At 37.3% G+C, this 19,457-nt stretch overlaps 1 protein-coding gene across 1 annotated transcript in view; it reads right to left on the bottom strand.

The window, feature by feature from the left end:
- Positions 1-903: 903 nt before the first annotated feature.
- LOC111404112 overlaps positions 904-19,457 on the bottom strand; it is a 22,788-nt gene continuing 4,234 nt past the window's right edge. Inside the window, exons 7-18 of the mRNA XM_023032853.1 lie at positions 6,960-7,062; positions 6,136-6,246; positions 5,718-5,794; positions 5,292-5,358; positions 4,334-4,399; positions 3,679-3,786; positions 3,408-3,538; positions 2,766-2,832; positions 2,616-2,671; positions 2,460-2,550; positions 2,281-2,351; positions 904-2,178 (exon numbers count right to left, since the gene is read on the bottom strand). Coding sequence (XP_022888621.1) covers positions 1,689-2,178; positions 2,281-2,351; positions 2,460-2,550; positions 2,616-2,671; positions 2,766-2,832; positions 3,408-3,538; positions 3,679-3,786; positions 4,334-4,399; positions 5,292-5,358; positions 5,718-5,794; positions 6,136-6,246; positions 6,960-7,062 — 1,438 coding nt within the window. The 3' untranslated portion in view covers positions 904-1,688. The remainder of the gene's footprint in view (positions 2,179-2,280; positions 2,352-2,459; positions 2,551-2,615; positions 2,672-2,765; positions 2,833-3,407; positions 3,539-3,678; positions 3,787-4,333; positions 4,400-5,291; positions 5,359-5,717; positions 5,795-6,135; positions 6,247-6,959; positions 7,063-19,457) is intronic.

Here is a 19,457-nt window from a genome sequence, read left to right as displayed (position 1 = left end):
TTGTCATTGCAAATGGAGGACATTTGGAACTCAAAATCTTTGCTTTGTGGGGAAGAATATGAAGAGCAGTATGTAAAGCTCAAATCCATGTCTATGTATTCTTCTTCTTCATCATCTGCAGAAAAGCATAGTGAAGAATTTGTGGCCATTTCATCAAAGTAGTTTCTGAGTGACTGAAGATGCTTATGGAGATGTGAGCTCTGTGAAGGTTTGGGGGTACCTTAAGTGCTGGGAATATAGATGTATATATACACATATATGACTCAATAAGATAAAGTGCAAGTAAAATATCGTCTATTAGATTATTTAGTTTACTTTTTGGAAAGAAAAGAACAAAACACAGCACAAATTACTTAACCAGGGAATACAAATTAAAAGTTTAAAAGTGTACTTGGGATTTTTATAGGATTAAGTTTCCAGTTGAGTCCAAAAACATCACTTTTTGATTCAGACAGTGAGAATTGGATAATGGTGGCATACTGCACAAATCCACCACTCTACAACAAAACTTAAATTGGAAATCAACCCATTCCTCGAAACCTGGTTTTTGAATCCATCTTATGATCAATGGCAACAAATTAACCATGATGATTCTCCTTATTGACACAGCCATTTTCATTACCCTTACAGTTTTTGAGACCCCAATTTTCATAGATACCATACCAAACATTCCCTTAAAAATTTAAATCAGCCTCTGTGGTTTTCTTAAATCTCATAAATACCCTGTCTGGTTATTGTCCAAACTCCAAACACTAAAATTGGGTTACACAAGTTGCTGCTTTGGGTAAAGACCAAAAAAGATAAAAACAATCACTGGGAGTTGCCCAAAATGCATTTTAAATTGCCAGAAAACCAGAAAAAAAATGATGACATTTTTATTAAAGGGTGCAGTCTGACCTCTTTTCTGCACTTGGCCACTTTGTCTTCTTGCTGCTGTATAGTGAAACTGATGTGTAATTCTGCTTCACAAATGAAAGTGGAGGTGCCTTTTCAACGAGTTGTGCTACACTTTAAATATGGTTTACAAAGTAGGTTGACAAAATAACATCCACACCAATCATTTCAAAAACAGGTTTTTAAATCATTTGAAATCAATGACCTGGATTTTGCCAACACATATTTTGTCAACCAACTTTGTAAGGGAACTTTGTACAAGTAGAATTATTGCTTTTCAATAGCCTGTCCAAAAGAGAAATTGAAAATAATAATAATCTTATGGAAAAAGCTTCCAAAAGTAACAGAGCGAGCATTTATACTATTGATTGAGGCATTCAAAACAACAATTCAAATCAATGACCGAATGTAAAATGAAAAATAGAAGGATGTAAAAGATAAAGACATCAACAATACTTACATTCTTCCCCTGTTCCTCAATTATCAGTCGAGATTAGAATGTATTTGGTAAAGACTAACCCTTTGAGACAATAATTTGAAAAAATACAATATAGTTTTTGTATGGTAAAAGAATATACAAGAATTCGAGAAACTTTTAAGTTTTACAAAGTTTCATCGTCCAAAAAATGTTATCCAGACTTGATGTCTCGTCCTGGATTGCTGACTTACTCTCTTGATTCATCAATGCATGAAGAAAATTGGATGCTGCCAATAAATTATAAACAGCAGAAGTGATTGCTGATTACCCTCTGGTTGCTTAAAATCATTTTCCCAGTGGGTAGTCCGTTTCATATTTATTTAAGATTTTTCGATTCCTTCTCAGTCACATCATATTCCCAATCACCAATTTCATCCATAGAATTGCCTCTGCTATGGTCCTCAAGTTCCAGCAGCAATTTTAACCTTGACAGTTCTGCCTCCATATCTGCAGCAGACTTCTTTCGTTTTATTGTGAAAGAGTCCAGATTCTCGACCTGTGTGAGCTCTGGTATTTCAGAGGTCTGATTGTGAGTTAATGATAGTCGACTTATGGGACTAAGCCCCATTAATGTCCGTCCACTATGTGCCTCATTTTCCCAAGTAAAATCCTGATTGAAATCTAGTTTGTCATTTGGAGGCTGTTTTGGAGAAAGAAAAGGAATTCTTGGGGTCTTAGCCTTTGGTGGCGTCTCTTCTCTTGAAGTTGGGGTCTCGATTTCCAAAATAGGTCTCTCAATGGATTCAAATTCCTCTTTGATACCTTTAAGTGCCTCTAGTAATTCATTCACTCTCGTGTCACTTCTCCTGTACAAGAACGAGACATGTTTTCCCATTCCGATTTATATTGTACTCCACAAGGATACTCATATGCATAATAAAATTCAAATGAAAAATAACACAACTCACCTTGAAAACTTGTCATCTTGCGCACGGAACTGTTTCTTTATGCTTTCTACTACGCTGAATGTGGTTAGAATCTGCAAATTTGCAACACCAACCACCCAGCAAAGAAAATAAACGAAACGAATGGCCTTTTAGATGTACCCATTCAAAAGAAAATGAGACACTTCTGACATAATTTATACCTTAGCCTCCATTGCCTGGTACTGTTCTTCAAGACCTCTCCTTGAATTAAGTTCTAGCTTTTCCTCATTCATAAAAGCTGTTGTTCCTAACCTGGCAGAATCTTATATTAGAAGCGTGCTTCAAGTTGACGTCAATATTCCGTAATCAAGTGATACCTTTTCAAATTCTCGACGAGCTCCCTAGTAGCAGAAATAGAAGGCCTCAACTCTTCCTGGTGAGCCCATGACATAATCAGAAGTAGAAAAACTAAAATATTTGTATCATTTATCGGTCAAATGTAATTACTGTGACAATTACACATGTACCTTGTAGGAAGATAAAAGGCTTATAGCGAAGTTAATGAAGTACTCTTCATGTTTCTCCAATTCCTCACTAAACCATTGAAAAACTTGATAATAAGTAAAACAAGGAATATTAGAAGATCAGGGTGAAAATAATGTTTATAACCTGGGAAGTATGGATAAAAAAGGTGACATTGTTATGTCACGATGAGGGACGAGGATGCACTAAAGAATTTTGAAATACTATATTACGTATATTTCTAGTATATCATGTACATCCACTCATTCGTACGCCTTATGTATTCACATATACCAAATATATTTACCATCTTCAAAGAAAATTACAGTTAACTCTCATTTTATACCATATAGTTCATTTTATATCATATAGTTGAGTGTCACAGAATTGTTCAATATTTATAGAAGTGTTCCATGTGTGTGTACTAAAAGGTTGCTTTTATTTTTCTATTTTTGACAGTCAAAAGGAGTGCCAGATATTTGCTTAAAAGAGTGTATGTGTGACATGGATATGACGTGTACAACTTGAAGCTGTAGCTTTCTCAAGAGTGTCCAAGAATCCCAGATGATTATCCAATGAACTTAGGCATTCAGATGAGAATTATGGTTCAGAGATGACCTCATGATTAGAGAAAGGAGAGAACCTACTTGACCAGCTTCTCCTTTTGTTCAGTGTGTGAGGACAGGAAACCCCAAGTATGTTCAAGAAAATTAACAAAGCTGTTGCAAACATCTGCTTCTGCGCTATATGAATTAATAGACCTTGACAGCTCATCCTCCTGAATTTAGAATTATTGCTGGAAATAATTAAGAGTACAAAAGCTAATTTTATAATATGGGAGACTTGAGTAAATAAATTCCAAAATATTTGTAAATGCATTTAAATTGGGCTAATTAAAGCTTGCAAACACTATTTTACCTTTAACTTGAAATGCTGAAGAATTTGATCGCTAGCTTCATCAAATTTGTCTCTTTCTTCCCTGGCATTGTGAAGGCGAGCATGTGCAGAAGTCAAGGTAGCATTAACCTAAAAATAGACTCATTAAACATGACACAGTTCAGTCAAGACGGAATTATATACAATTATAATTTGAATGGCTAGATATAAATTTATAAAATTACAGAAATCTTGAACCTCTAAATGATATGTCGTTTCTGAATTTGATTTTTTTAACCTAAACTTAGAGATGCCACAAACACTTCACCCGCAATATTCACATTTAGAAAGCATTTTTTAATCTTAACACGTCATGAAATTTCAAGCAAACAACACAACAGTGCTAATTCCAGATAATGCACTGAATAAAGCATGAAATCCTTTAGAACCAGAGATGATCAATCATTCTGGGTGTTTTGTTCTTATTGTCTGCAACTATTAACAAGGCCATGATATTGGTAGATATATAGATATTATATCCTTGTCCTTACCTATATCACATTATATCTAAATGCAACCTATCATATAGCACGGAATATCACAACTAGATGTAGATGATGCAACAATCTGAAGATAAGTTCACTTTAACATCATTTCTCAAACAAACAGAATTAGGGGGGAGAGCGAATATGAATACCTTTTTCATCTCTGCTTCAATTTCATCTTTTCGTTTCTGAAGTGATTCAATTTCAGCAACAAGGTCCTGGTAAAGGAATATATACTTAACCATCAGAGACTAGAACATCAGCAGCATGTATGCATTCGTGACGAATAAAGACCAAACAGCTAGCAACACTCTTTAAAATACATTTGTCCAGAGTTTAGGCATTTCTCTTTTTCATCATTTTCAATTTAATGGGGAATGTACCATTAGTTCGTTTAGAAGACCATTTCAGAGAAATTTCTATATCACGTTCAACTCTTTCACTTATTGAATAGTGTGGCCTGTAAGTATCAGTTAAAACATCAAGTACTAAAGCATCAAGTTTGAAAAAATAAAGGTTCTAATTACAAGTACACGTACAACTTGGTGTATTGAAATAGAAGTTAGGAAATAAGTTTGCCATAACAGTTATATTAGGAGGTTGATAGGCCTTCAATTAGACTGACTCACTCCAGCCACAAAGGGCGAAACAGTCAAGCAAGGGAACCATCCAATTGACAAACAGGGCACACAAACTTCTAGATTTAAATTAGGGGCACTCAGTCTGTTAGAGGTTGTTATTCAATTTTTTAGACAAAGGAAGGCAGGAGGGGGGGAGAAAAAATATACCAAGTCATTGTGGAGACGGCCAGCTTCTCGAAGTGCTGGAATTATCTTTCAATTCTTATCATTTTCAGTTTGCAAGTTAGTGAAATATTACACAGAAAATCCCGAAAAAAAAAAAAACACACTGCTGTTAATCTTTTTGTTACTATCGCAGCATATTACTCTTATCAGAGGTCAGCTTAACAGAAGACATCAAATAATTAAAAATCAGAGCTCAAAATCAATTAATAATTGGACTCAGATGTACCTCTTCCTTCTGACCATTTTGGAGTTAAAATATTTAGATTTCCAGTGAGCATAAAAATTTGCTGAGTAACATTTTTACCTTTTCAAGCTGGCTGACTTCACTAGCTTTGGCTATACGAAAACTAAGAGCCTCTTCTTTCTGTAATCTGCTTGCATAATGAATAAAATCTTTAAGAGAAACATTAAAACCTGTCTGATGAAAATACATGCATGCAGAAATAGCAATATTTGAATTTGAACCAAAAGGTTAAAATTTCTAGGAAGACTACAAAATCAAGAAGAATCATTACTTTATAGGTACCGAAGGAATTGTAAGCCAAGATATATAACTTATGACGATTAACTATAATCCATGGGGCCTTTCTTTAGTAATTCTGTTAGCTGGTAACAACTTCACATGCTAGTGATCTTGCCAGTAATATCACCCAGATTGTTATTTAGTGTATCCTGGAGTGATTAAAAGGAAGAGACCGTGCATATAGGGAAGATGAGAACAACTACACACCTGTGATCTGAAATGCGCTTTTCAGCTTTTGAGACAGAGCTTGCAAGAGATTCTGATAGTACCTTTAGCTTATCAACCTGCACAGTGACTAAAGAAGATTAATAAACAATAACAAGCATGAAGAAAGCAGAGAACATTACCCGACCAAGCTATGTGTAGTATGCATATTTACCCCCATTTTGGGATCAAAGATAGAAATATCTATATATTATGATAATGATTTCTACCTTTTTTTCTCTTTACTATTAAATACTATTTAATATCCGGTTTTCAGATATGGGCCACCAACCAAACTTCAGTACAATGGTGAATATTCCAATGTTCCAATTGCATGGAGATTCTACATCTTGATACTAAACTTATATTTTCAAAAACATTATTTCCAGACAAAAGGAATAGCGTTCATTAGGTGATATACCTTTTGCGAATGAACTTTTGGAGAATCTCCAGTCTTCAAGAATTTCTTCTGCAATAGGATCTCCTCCAATCTGGAGCAAAATCCGATGTGTGCAAGTGCTTCTTTCAAAGTCTGTGAGAGAGGGAAATAAAAATTGACTTCATTGATGTAATAAATTTCACTCATTATCTTCTTCAAGTTACCAGCTGCTGGTCGAGAAAACAAGACAATTGAGATCTAAGATTAGAGAATTCAAAATTATTCCTGAAGTGAGTTTAATTTCACTCATTTACAGCTCTATTTTTTCATTTTCCATTTCTATGGACCTAAGGAGAGTAGCAAATGATTGGTCAGTATAACGTTAATGCCTCCAGATGAACACTTGTGTTCTATGTGGTAGTTAAAGCTTCACAGCACTAAGCATAAGGTCATGGTCTTTGATCATCACAGGATTAGAAGTTGAATAACCATTAAAATCATCTTATTTTGTTTCAAGCAGAGTGGCTGATAACTAGATGGGCCATTTTGAAGGAGACAACATATTTTTATTTTTATTTTTTATTTTTTTTGCCCTTTCGCAGTCTCAAGGAAACATTTAGTTTGCATAGATCTTCGAAAACCCTGAAAGATAAGGATTCCACATGAAAAGCAAGTTTTGGAAATTTGAGTGAGCACTGAAATATATGAGACATATAACCTATGCTGGAAGATATTTCCTTCTAAAGTACTACTTCAAAATAAAAAATAAAAAATATGGATTCATCAAGCTTGTAACCGATGCATCTATAAACTCTTATCAGAGTTAGCACAGAAAATTCAAAAACAATGGATGAAGAACACCTAACCTCTGCTGACATCACAGATTCTTCAGATCCGCCGTCACTTAGAGGCAGCTGGTTTTTCATTTCATCTAGTTTTTGATGTATGTTTGAGACTTCAGAATCTATTCTGAGAGGATATAAGAAATAAATAAAGAAATAATTGGAAAGGTAATTTTACTGCAAGAGCAAAGGCATAAACATGGGCATTACATAAATAACTGTGTGCCACATAAAAACATAAAACTCATGCATGATAGCATCATTGTCTTGAATAGATTACTTCTAATTCAAGGTCTTCAAAACGAGAAACATTTCTTCCCAACTCCAGAACTGAAAGTATAAGAAAATGGTTGCTTGAACATCAACTCATCAACAGAGTACTAGATTCAAGTTCAATCCCCAGAAAGCATATGGGATAAATTGAAGTCACTTAACCTAAATAACACCTCCCCTTACGTTGTTCTAAAAATGGTTTCAAACATCTCTTTTTCCTTTGTGTCTCCCATTTTTAAGAAAAAATCTTTTGCAAAGTTAATCACGAGTGGTTGAAGCACTGCAACAGAAGTCCAGTCTTGTAAAAATAAAAAATAAAAAAATAAAAAAAAATGAGGAAGGAAAAAATGAATAAGTTCAAGAAGAAATATTATATAGAATAACTTGAATAATAATCAATATGAGTTGTGATTACAACAAGTCTTGCCCTCTTCTTATACAGGCATTGGAAGAAGAGGTAATATCCTAATTCCAGTAGACTAAGTAAACGATATTAATCTCCAAAAAGAAAAGAAAAGAAAAGAAATTACCTATTACTTATAGAAGTAGAAATCTTATCACCTAAATAATAAACTAATTGAATCCTTTAAGTAATGGGAATCCTAATTACCAATAATATTCAAATCCTAAAACTAGTAATAATTGATTTTTAATAGAATTGTCCTACATCAGTTCCCCACGTGAAAAAAACTCATCCTTGAGTTTGGTTGAAGAAAAAAACTAATGTATTATGGGGAAAATACTTAAAAATTCTTACAGTAACTAATATCGAAGACATGTCCATCTCTTAATGTGTTCTATAAACATCGTTATATTCCTCATTTGCATTGTTTGAAGTCAACTTTACTCCTATCCTATTTTTTTTACATCACGGACACTTCCTACGTGATATTCCTTCATAAATAATGCATGGTTCAATATCTCATCCTTGAGTCCACTCTCGGTAGAGGCAACTAGTGTTATTTTCAATTCTTAATGCTTCTTATACAGAGAAACTGGCACGAGGATTCAAATCCATACACTCGCTCGTACTTATGTAATTTATTGGCAAATAGGGATCGCAGAAAAGGTTAACAAAACTATTATTGTCAATTTGACAAGCCTAACTTTTGACTCCTTCATGATTAGGAAGTTGAGTTCCCTTTTCTTTGCTAACATTTTTTAACTTCAACTTGTTCATTATAAGAGTACAACTTGAACTTCGGATCTTCAATTGCTATTTCACCATAATGCTTTTCATCCTCATGCTTGTATTCATTGTCAACCTCCACGTACCAAGGATCAGCAGGTCTCAGGATTTCAACTTGTAAATGAGTTTCTACCTCTATTGCAGTATGACGGTCGATAACATCATATCATCTTGAACGATATACTTTCCAACCTCCTTTTAAATATTTTGCTTTTTATCTACACTAGTATTCACAAATTACTTCATAAGTAGAAACAAAACAATCTTCTTAGCGTACCACAAAAACATAAATTTGTTACCGTTGAATCTTCATCATGGTACCATGGTTGTCCGCAAAGTATATGGCAATCGTCCATTTCTACCACATTCTACATGATCTCGTCTTTGTAGTACTTTTGAATAGAAAGTGAAGTTTTACATACCACCATATCTTGAAATTTTTGCTCTCCTTTAACTAGTGGACCTTGATAGCAAGATGAGCATTTTTCCATATTTAAATTTAAATCTTTTACAAATGCTTTGGATACCATGTTCTTACTACTCCCATGGTCTATGTGATGAGGACATCCATTTGATTACTTTTTTGGGTTTTATTATTTTGGACTTTTAAATTGGGTTTTTATTTGGACCTTACCTAAGTCCATAACTTTTATCTATAAGTGTTGTATTGGAGGTAAAAGAAAGGCAGACAAGATGGGAAATTAACAATTGTCCTCTCACGTGTTCTTCTCTCTGGTACTTTCTTGTTCCTGCTTCTTCCTCTTCCTCTCCTTGTCTTCTGCTGCAATTCTACTATCTTCTCTGTCCTCATTTTCTTCTTCTGCATCTATTCTACTTTTCCGACAGAACTTCTATCTATGCTACATCAAAATGGTATCAAAGCTAAACTTGGAAAATACTACATCAACAACACTCAGTCCATAGTCTATCTCCCCAATTACACAACAATCTCCACAGTCATTATCAATCCCAGCCACCAAATAACCGACATGTTTATTCTCCAAAACTTAGTACCACCAAAATCGCTTTTACACTAACAGGCGAACCAGACCATGACTTCTATTAACCAAAAAATCTCAAACCCCAAACAGTACCCGTCGACAGCTTTTCACACACCAATATTTGGATTGATTTTGCGTAAGACCAAGTGATAATTCTTTACAATTGGGCTCAGCCTCTAGTTTTGTTTTGGGCCTCAATTTGGTGCCCCTACTTTTCTTAATAAAGTGTAATTTGAGTGTTTAAAAAAGAGAGAGAAAAACAAAGAGATAAAAAAAATGAGTGAAAAAAAAGAGAAAAAATGAAGAGGAATAAAAAGGAAGATAAAAAAAGGAACCAAAAAAAAAGTGAAAAAAAAGGTGAAAAGAAAATATATTTTCTATTTGCAGTTATCTCTTTTTATTCCTGTTGATTTGATATGACTACATCAAATAACGAAGGGGAGGTTACTGTTTTTATTTATCTTTGGTTTATATTATTGTTTCATTTTAAAATTGTATCAATTTTTTTATGTGTTGCCGTTACTCTAGTTTTATCTAAACTCACGTAATTTGACCCATTAACTTCGTTAAATTCCTCTTTTAACTTACTTATTTTACGTGATTAGGTTTTGACTAGTATTTGACCCTTGCTTTTCTATTTTACATATACCAGTAATATTAGTTTGCCGTATTTGGATTTATTTAATCCCAAAATTTAAAATTAAAAAAGGGAGCTCAAGTTGTTATTTTCCATTGCCTATACTTATTGTTCATTGATCTCTCTATGGCACATCATTTAGCTACTAATACAGTGTATGTATAGTAGTCGATAGGTCGTCTTGTCACTTCTAGTTCAGTACCTAAACATGGACCCTTCACAATTTGATGAACTCACCCGACAAATAGTGGTTATCTAATCCTAGATGACTGCTACTCTTGAAGACAATAAGGCCCTCTTTACTAATTTGAACAATTTTAAGCAAATTCCTCATTCGATTGACGTTGATAATTCTGAAGTATCCCAAAATAGGCATTATTGTTGTCGACGAGATCGAAAATATTTTCAATATGATCGTTGTGATAGGGATCAAGTTCGTCAACGAGAATGAGCCTATAGCTGTCACAGTACTCATTCGCTTCCTCATCATAAGGAGAGTTTCTTTATAAACATTGAATTAGACACTTCGACTTTTGATGGTTGCTTAGATTTTAAAGTTTTTACTTAATGGACTGCCCTTAAACAAGGAAATCAGTTAGTGACTGAGTATATTGTTCAATTTGAGGAATTTCGAATGAAATGTCATGTCATTGAAGATGAGGCCATGACTTTGAGTAGGTTTATACAAGATCTAAAAGATGAACTTAGGCATGAGCTTTTCCATCTAGCCGTTACTACTCTTGATTACGCTTACTCTTTTACTCGAGATTATGAGCTATTTATTAGTATTCCATATGAAAAGTGTGATCACCATCATTTACCCATCTCATTAGCGCCACCTCATCATAAGTCTATCATACAGCCTTCCCCGTCTAATGTTCCTCCCATTTGAGAAAATAAGTGTAAAGGTCGTGATATTCCTAGGCATTCTTTTTCATATAGAAGTTGTATTGATAATCATCCTTTTGTTTCATCGGCGCCACTTCTTCCCGTTAAGGCCCTTGTAGAAACTTCCTCGTTTGATGTTCTTCCTGTTGAGAAAAATAAGGATGAAGGTTTTGAAATTCCAATGACGTCTTCTCACTTGTAGTACTTCAATTGTAAGGACTTTAACCACATTCCTTCCAAATGTTCTAACTGAGCCATTGAAGCACAGAAGAATGTAATAAATGAGACATTAGCAAATCTAGTTTATGAACCTGAACGTGAAGATTCTGACAACTTGGACGATAGTGAGGACACATCCTTAGGTGGTATCCGGGCTCTTCCGAAGAATCTAGATATTATACCCCTTTTCTTTATAGCTCTCGGTCAAGTGTTGTATATAGTATCCTTAATCAACCCAAAGGTGCTGATGAGTTGTATAATCATGTCATATTTAAGGAAAATCTTGGGAATTGGGATTTGATCCTCCCACCTGTTGAAATTGCATATCTCAATCCTGTAAATCGATCTCTAGGTTTGAATCCCTTTGAAGTTAGTCATGATTATAAGCCTACGAGACCTTTAGAAATTATTCCCATGTCCCCAAATGCTAGTGCGTCGACGTCAAATGAGGAAGTTGTACCACATTTGCACGGCTTTCATATTAGATCAATAAACTTGAAGCAAGTATTGTAATATATAAACTTCTAGTTAATTTGTATAAACAACATTTTGAATTTAATATTGGGGATTATGTTATATTGCCAGCCCATAATGCTAGTCCTTTTAAAATTTCAAAGCATAGTGGTCCAAATGCACATGTCAATAATCTTTCATCCCTCCTATTTTAATTGTTAAGGACTTCGATGCTTGCGAAGGCTATTTTAACACTTTTGATGATCATTTTCCATCTCCACCTAGAAACTTCTACAATGAATCTTTTGCTATGTATATTCGAATACCACATATCACATCGCACAGAAAAAATTGATGTTATTTTAGATGAACAGATTGTGTTGACCAATAATAGAGAGATTCAGTGTTTTCTTGTTCGTTAGGTGAATCGACTCGATTCTTATGATACATGGATTCTCGGAGAGAGACTTCAGCGGCGTGATCCAAATTTGTTGGAGCTTTATAGGCATTAGCAAGATCGTACCTTACCCAGTTCACCTTGGTCAGATCATATACTTCAAGATAATTTGCAATTCACAGTCGTCATTTATTGAGTTTTGATATTTGGTTCGTCGGAAAGATCGTCCCCCTTGGCTTGATTTGGAACATTTTGGGTATCAGATCGACTGCGGCTTTTGTGTTTTGTCCACTCGACAGAGTCGAGTTTTCCTCCCACCTCGGGAGAATTGATGATGACATCCATTTGATTACTTTTTTGGGTTTTATTATTTTAGACTTTTAAATTGGGTTTGTATCTGGGCTTTACCTAAGCCCATAACTTTTATCTATAAGTGTAGTATTAGAGGTAAAAGAAAGGGTGACAAGATGGGAAATTAACAGCCTTTATTGCCCTCTCACGTGTTCTTCTCTCTGGTACTTTCTTCTTCCTTTCTTTTCCTTTTCTTCTTCTTCTTTTCCCTATCTTCTCTGTCCTCCTCCTCTTCTTCTTCTTCTTCTTCTGCATCTATTCTACTTCTCCTGCTGAAACTTCTATCTATGCTACATCACTATGATTACCTTGCAAACTTCATTTTCAATTGTGCATCATGTTCTCTAAATCGCGTCACACTTCAAATTGGGCTGCTTTATATCTCCCGTGGGATCTTCATAAAATCCTTAATAACTTATTGCTCACCATCCCAAGGTAGATCACCAAAATCTGAATCAACATGCTTGTGGTGGTCTTATTCTGAAGCTGATAGTTATCCCCAGAGATTGTATCTGACATCAATGATGAACACAACAAAGTTCTGTCAAACATCTTGAAGAGTTTTGTCAACATGTCAAGCCATTGCTCGATGTTTTCGAACCTCAATTCATCATCGATGGCTCGAACACCATTGGTATTGACCTTAGCCATCTAGTCAGGTTAAAGACAGTGAATGAGAAATTTAATTTTTATTATTCTCTGAATTCCTTATACCTTTTCATCCTAATTTATAGTACAATAAGGTTGAAGCGAAAGGTATGTAATCTCCTAATCAGGGAAATAATTTTTTCCTAATCTAATTACCATATATGCAATAATTCCATAAATATTAATCTACAATAACAGGATTCCTACACAGGTAAACATCCTAGCTCTAGTACCAAATTAGTGCAACAGTGGAATTTGAATCTTGTATAACAAGAAAAAGTCAAAACATTCAAGAATATTATATAATAATGAATATGAGCTATGCTACTACTACACTAGCCTGATTCTTATATAGGCACTAGAATAAGAGGTAATATCATAATTCTAGTAGACTAAGTAAAAGAAATTAATCTCCAGGAAGGAAAGGAAAACAAATAACCTATTTCTAATAGAAGTAGGAATCCTATCAACTATGATAATGAAACTAAATGAATCCTATATATAATAGGAATCTTAACTACCAATAATATTCAAATCCTACAACTAGTAGTAATAACTGATTTATGGTATAATTGTTCGACATAATGTTGCATGAAAAGAGATCTTAAATTGACCAGTGGTTATCAAATAATATTTTCCCTTAAGTAAACATGATAAATAGGCAAACGAAAATCAACGGCCAACCAAATGACAGAGGTAAAATAATGGGAGTAGTAGGTTCTTACTCGGGAATAGGTATTGGGTACGAATACATATCTAAATGTCGGATATTTTATTTTCTAAAATGTAGGATATAGGGACATGGCTAAAAAAAGTTCAAATTTCGGACACGGATATGTGAGTACGTCTTTCAAACTTCAATTTTTTACTAATCCAAGATGTCATTTTGAATAAACAAAAATCAATTATTCATAAAGAAGGAAATTGGTATTGAATCAGGGATTAAAATGAATAAAATAGATTTTGGGGTTTAGTATCCAATTATGGGAATTACTAAATGTTACATAAAATAGAAAATGAGGGACTTGATTGCAATTTGGACTTAGTGAAGCACTAAGTAGCACTATATGAAACCCTTTTCAATTTATACAAAAAAGCCTAAAACACCGATATAGAGAGGAAAAGAAGGAAAAAAAGAAGAAATTGGAAAAAAGAAGGGAAAACCTAGCGTCGCCGCCTTCGCTACCCTCTCAGCGGTGATACTAGGTTTATAGAGAGTAGAAACGGGAAAAAAGAGAAGGAAAGAAAAGGAAAAGAAAGAATGAAGGAGAAAAAGAAAGAAGGAGAAGCAAAAATGATGAAGTATCCGGTTGAAACTTGAAGGATCCGACACATATCCTACACCCATACCCGTGTCGTGTCCGACGAGGGTATTCCGACTATTTCGAAGAGTCTAAGCATCAGGGCACCTAGTTACTATACAATTATGATAGGCCCCCAATCCGATTCACCTATGCGAGAAAAGGGAAAAAGAAGGGCACATCCAATATAGAAGGCGGCTAGGACATTTAGTTTATTAGCCAGGGGTAAAAGAGTAATAAATTGTAGTAGGAGAACTCCAATAAATAGAAAGGGGGTTGGCAAGTTTGGCGCAGCGAACCACTGGGAATTCAGTTAGGGGGGGAGAGATCGGGCCTCTCTAATAGCCTTGGAATTTGTTATTTCCATTTAGTTGAGTATACAGAATTCAGTTTCATTATTCTTATCTTTCATAATCACATCTACATATCCATATACATTCCTTATAGCAATATTTCTTTCTTTTGAATTCACTCACTAATCTCTCCTCAATCTCGTGTCTCGGACGTGGAAGCATCACATAGGAGGCAGTACAGATCAGTTTCAGCGGCATAAGACTAGCAGCAATCTCAGGTTCTTAACATAATGACGATAGAATAGAATCCCATGAAGCATACAGAACAAGCCTTTCGTAAGTATAAACATACTGGTTTTAGTTGGTTGAAGAATTTATAATCTTAAACATATCGGTTGGAAATGCCGGTGTTCAACGGAGAAGACCCAGATGGGTGGATTTTTCGAGTCAAAAGATACTTTAATATGAACCAGTTCACGAACTGGGAGAAGGTGGAGGCCGCCGGAATTTGTCTTGAGGGGGAAGCACTCGCATGGTTCCTTTGCGAAAACGGCCGGCAACCTCTGTCGAGCTGGGATGAATTGAAAACCCTGTTGCTAGCCAGATTCCGTCTATCACAGGAGGGGACTCTTCTGGAGAAATTTTTGGCGTTGAATCATGACGGGTTGGTGAAGGATTATCGCCGTAAGTTTGAGGTCCTTGCCGCTCCTCTGTCGGAGATTCCAGAAACCGTGTTAGAGCGGAATTTCATAAACGGGTTGAGTCCAATGATAAGGGCTGAGGTTAGGATGCTTAACCCTCAAGGATTGGGCCAGATTATGGAAGTGGCCCAGCGGGTCGAGGACCGAAATGAATCAGTGAAGAGGGCCCAGTCGTGGAACAGCTCATCTCGCAATAGAAACCCAAGTTATAATCAATTGGCTAGCCTAGCTATGAGTAGCCCAAGTCACGCAAATAATTTTCCCAAATCAGTACTCGTGTTCCCTCAATCGCATCCCCCGGCTATTACGACCGCCCCTAAGCCAATGGCGGTGGCGATCCAGCGGCCGACAATGGCTCTAAAATCGGAAAGCTCCTTCAGGCGCTTGACCGACGCTGAACTTCAGAGGAAGAGGGAAAAAGGCCTCTGCTACCGTTGGGATGAAAGGTATAGTCCGGGTCATAAGTGTAAAAATCGAGAGCTGCAAATTCTACTGGTGCAGGAGGAAGTAAGTGATATACTAGAGGAAGGTTGTAGAGAAGAAGAAGAAGACAAGGTTGGGGATATGGTAAAGTTATTAATTAAATCAGTCGTAGGGCTGACATCTCTAAAGACCATGAAGCTCGAGGGTAGCATTATGGGGCAGACAGTGATAGTATTAATTGATTGTGGAGCTACCCACAACTTCATCTCTGTTGAAGTAGTTCAGAAATTAGCAATACCGATTACGGGTTCAGCGAGTTATGGGATTCTCATGGGAAATGGACTGTCAGTGAAGGGTGGAGGGATTTGTAAAGGAGTTGTGGTCTCCCTGCAAAATATTGTGGTGGTAGAAGATTTCCTGCCAATGGAATTGGGATGTACCGACATTATTCTTGAAATGAAATGGTTGGAATCATTGGGCAAAACGCGAGTGAATTGGGGGACCCTGACTATGCGGGTTAAGATAGGAGGGGAACCTGTTATGCTGTAAGGTGACCCCGACTTAGATAAGTCTCAGGTGTCGTTGAAGACAATGATCAAGTCGTTTAAGCAGGGGGAGCAGGGCATTTTGCTGGAGCTTGGTAATGTTGGAGTTGAGGTTGGGAAGACCGTTACTGAAGTTCCCAACATTTTTGATGAAGTATTACAGCAACATTGCAAGGTCTTTGAAAGCCCCAATGAACTTCCTCCCCAATGATCGAAGGATCATTCCATTATACTGCAGCCAGGGGTGGCGCCGGTAAACTTGCGCCCATATCGTTACCCGTACGTGCAGAAGAATGAAATTGAGAGGTTAGTCAAAGAGATGTTGGCCGCAGGGGTAATACAGCCCAGTTTCAGTCCATTTTCGAGCCCCATCTTGTTGGTTAAGAAAAAAGATGGGAGTTGGAGATTCTGTATAGATTATCGGGCGTTGAATAAAGTGACGGTGCATGATCGTTTCCCAATTCCAGTGATAGATGAGCTGCTGGATGAGTTACACGGGGCGAAAGTGTTTTCCAAGCTGGACTTGAAATCTGGATACCACCAGATCAGGGTTAAACCAGAGGACATTCCCAAGACAGCTTTCCGTACTCACGAAGGTCACTATGAATTTTTGGTCATGCATTGACCAATGCACCAGCGACTTTTTAGTATCTGATGAATGAGGTGTTCAAACCTTATTTGTGAAAATTTGTACTTGTCTTTTTTGATGACATTTTGGTCTATAGTCGATCAATGGAAGAGCACTTGCGACACTTGGGTTCAGTTTTGGGGACCTTACAAGACCACAAGCTTACGCCAACAAGAAAAAGCGTCTGTTTCACCAAATGGAAATTGAATATCTGGGCCATGTGATTTCTGAGAAAGGGGTGGCTGCTGATTGGTCAAAAATTGAAGCAATGGTCAGTTGGCCGAGTCCAAGTAATATCAAGGAGTTACGAGGGTTCTTGGGCCTCATAGGATATTACTGGCGCTTCGTGGATGGTTATGCCAAGGTTGCTTGGCCCTTAACCGAGTTGCTTAAGAAAGATCATTTTTGCTGGGATGAGGAAACAGAAGCAGCCTTCCAGAACCTAAAATCAGCCATGATTAATGTTCCAGTGCTCGCCTTACTCGACTTCTCACAGGACTTCATGGTTGAAACGGATGCTTCTGGTCTAGGGGCAGTATTGATGCAGAACAACCACCCGATTGCATATTTCAGCAAGGTTTTACCCTAGGCCGCCCGGCAGAAATCAGTTTATGAGAGGGAGCTAATGGCCATCGTGTTTGCCATACAGAAATGGAGTCATTACTTGGCTGGACGACATTTTGTGGTAAGAACGGACCAACGAAGTCTTAAGTACTTATTGGAACAACGTTTGATCAGCGAAGACCATCAAAAGTGGCTGATTAAAATTATGGGGTATCAATTTGACATTCAATACCGGCCGGGACTAGAGAACAAGGCTGCTGATGCCCTATCCCGAGTTCAGCCAGCCCTAAGTTTATTAGAACTATCCACTCCTCGCGTTTTGCAGATAGAGGAGATTAAGAAGGAAGTGGCAACTGATGACATTCTAGGGAAGTTAGTGACTGACCTGCAAACGGGAGGCAATGTAAAAGCTGGATATAAGCTGATTGAGGGTGTTTTATGTTACCGAGGAATGGTAGTTCTGCCCAGTCAGTCCCCATTCGTCACTCTCATGTTGCAAAAGTGTCATGACTCTAAAGTAGGGGTCACTCCGGATTCCTCAAGACATACAAACGGGTCGCAAGAGAAGTCTATTGGCTGGGGATGAAGAAAATGGTGACGGAGTATGTGGCAAGGTGTGGGGCTGGGGATGAAGAAAATGGTGACGGAGTATGTGGCAAGGTGTGGGGTGTGTCAACAGAAAAAATATGTCGCTTTATTGCCTGGGGGACTCTTGCAACCTTTACCGATCCCAGAGTTAGTTCGGGATGACATCTCCATGGATTTTATTGAGGGCCTACCACGATCCAAGGGTGTGGATACAATCTTGGTCGTTGTGGATCGATTGAGTAAGTATGGGCATTTCATTGGATTGAAATACCCTTTCACTGCCCCTATCATGGCTGAAATATCTATACGGGAGGTAGTTCGCTTGCACGGCATGCCACGCTCCATTATATCAGATCGAGATAGAATTTTCATGAGTACATTCTGGGATGCCTTATTCAAAGCTCAGGAGACTGCTCTCAAGTACAGTAGGGCCTACCATCCGCAGACCGATGGTCAGACAGAGGTCCTCAATCGGTGCCTGGAAACGTATTTGAGGTGCTTTGCTTCGGGTAGGCCTTGGGTATGGAACCAATATCTACACTGGGCTGAATTTTGGTATAATACTTCCTTCCATGCCGCTACCAAACATACCCCTTTTCAGATTGTATATGGCCGAGATCCTCCTCAGATTTTGGCATTTGAAAAGGGAATGGTTGCTAACTCAGCAGTGGAACAACTGTTATTAGACCGTGATGCAGCCTTGAGGGATCTTAAAGCACAGTTTTCTAAGGCTCAAATGAAAATGAAAGAAGTAGCGGATAAGCATCGCCATGACATTCAGTTTGCTGTGGGAGATCTAGTTTATCTCAAACTCAGGCCATATCGTCAAAAATATGTGGCAAAACGACATTCTGAGAAGCTGTCACCACGGTATTATGGTCCGTTCGAGGTCGAGTCAAGGGTTGGGCAGGTGGCTTACAAACTGAAACTCCCTGACACTGCAGCTATTCATCCTATTTTCCATGTATCCCAGCTCTGGAAGGCCATTAGTGATATAGAGCCAGCGTCTACACTTCCTCCTCCACTGACTGATATGGGGGAGTTCATTATGGAACCGGAAGCCGTGTTAGGAGTTCGCCCTAATTCTACTAGGGCAGCAACAGGACCAGATGTCCTAATCAAGTGGAAAGACCTACCAGAATTTGAAGCAACCTGGGAGCCCTTTGAAACCATCAGACTGTAGTTTCCTAGCTTCCACCTTGAGGACAAGGTGGATTTCGGGGCGGGGGAGATGATAGGCCCCCAATCTGATTCACCTATGCGAGAAAAGGGAAAAAGAAGGGCACATCCAATATAGAAGGCGACTAGGACATTTAGTTTATTAGCCAGGGGTAAAAGGAGTAATAACTTGTAGTAGGAATTCCAATAAATAGAAGGAGGTTGGCAAGTTTGTGGCGGGAAACCACTGGGAATTCAGTTGGGG

Source organism: Olea europaea, chromosome 11 (genome assembly GCF_002742605.1).
Source record: "Olea europaea var. sylvestris chromosome 11, O_europaea_v1, whole genome shotgun sequence".
Taxonomy (NCBI): domain Eukaryota; kingdom Viridiplantae; phylum Streptophyta; class Magnoliopsida; order Lamiales; family Oleaceae; genus Olea; species Olea europaea.
Note: the sequence above shows the minus strand (reverse complement) of the source record. Positions and strands in the feature narration are given on the sequence as shown.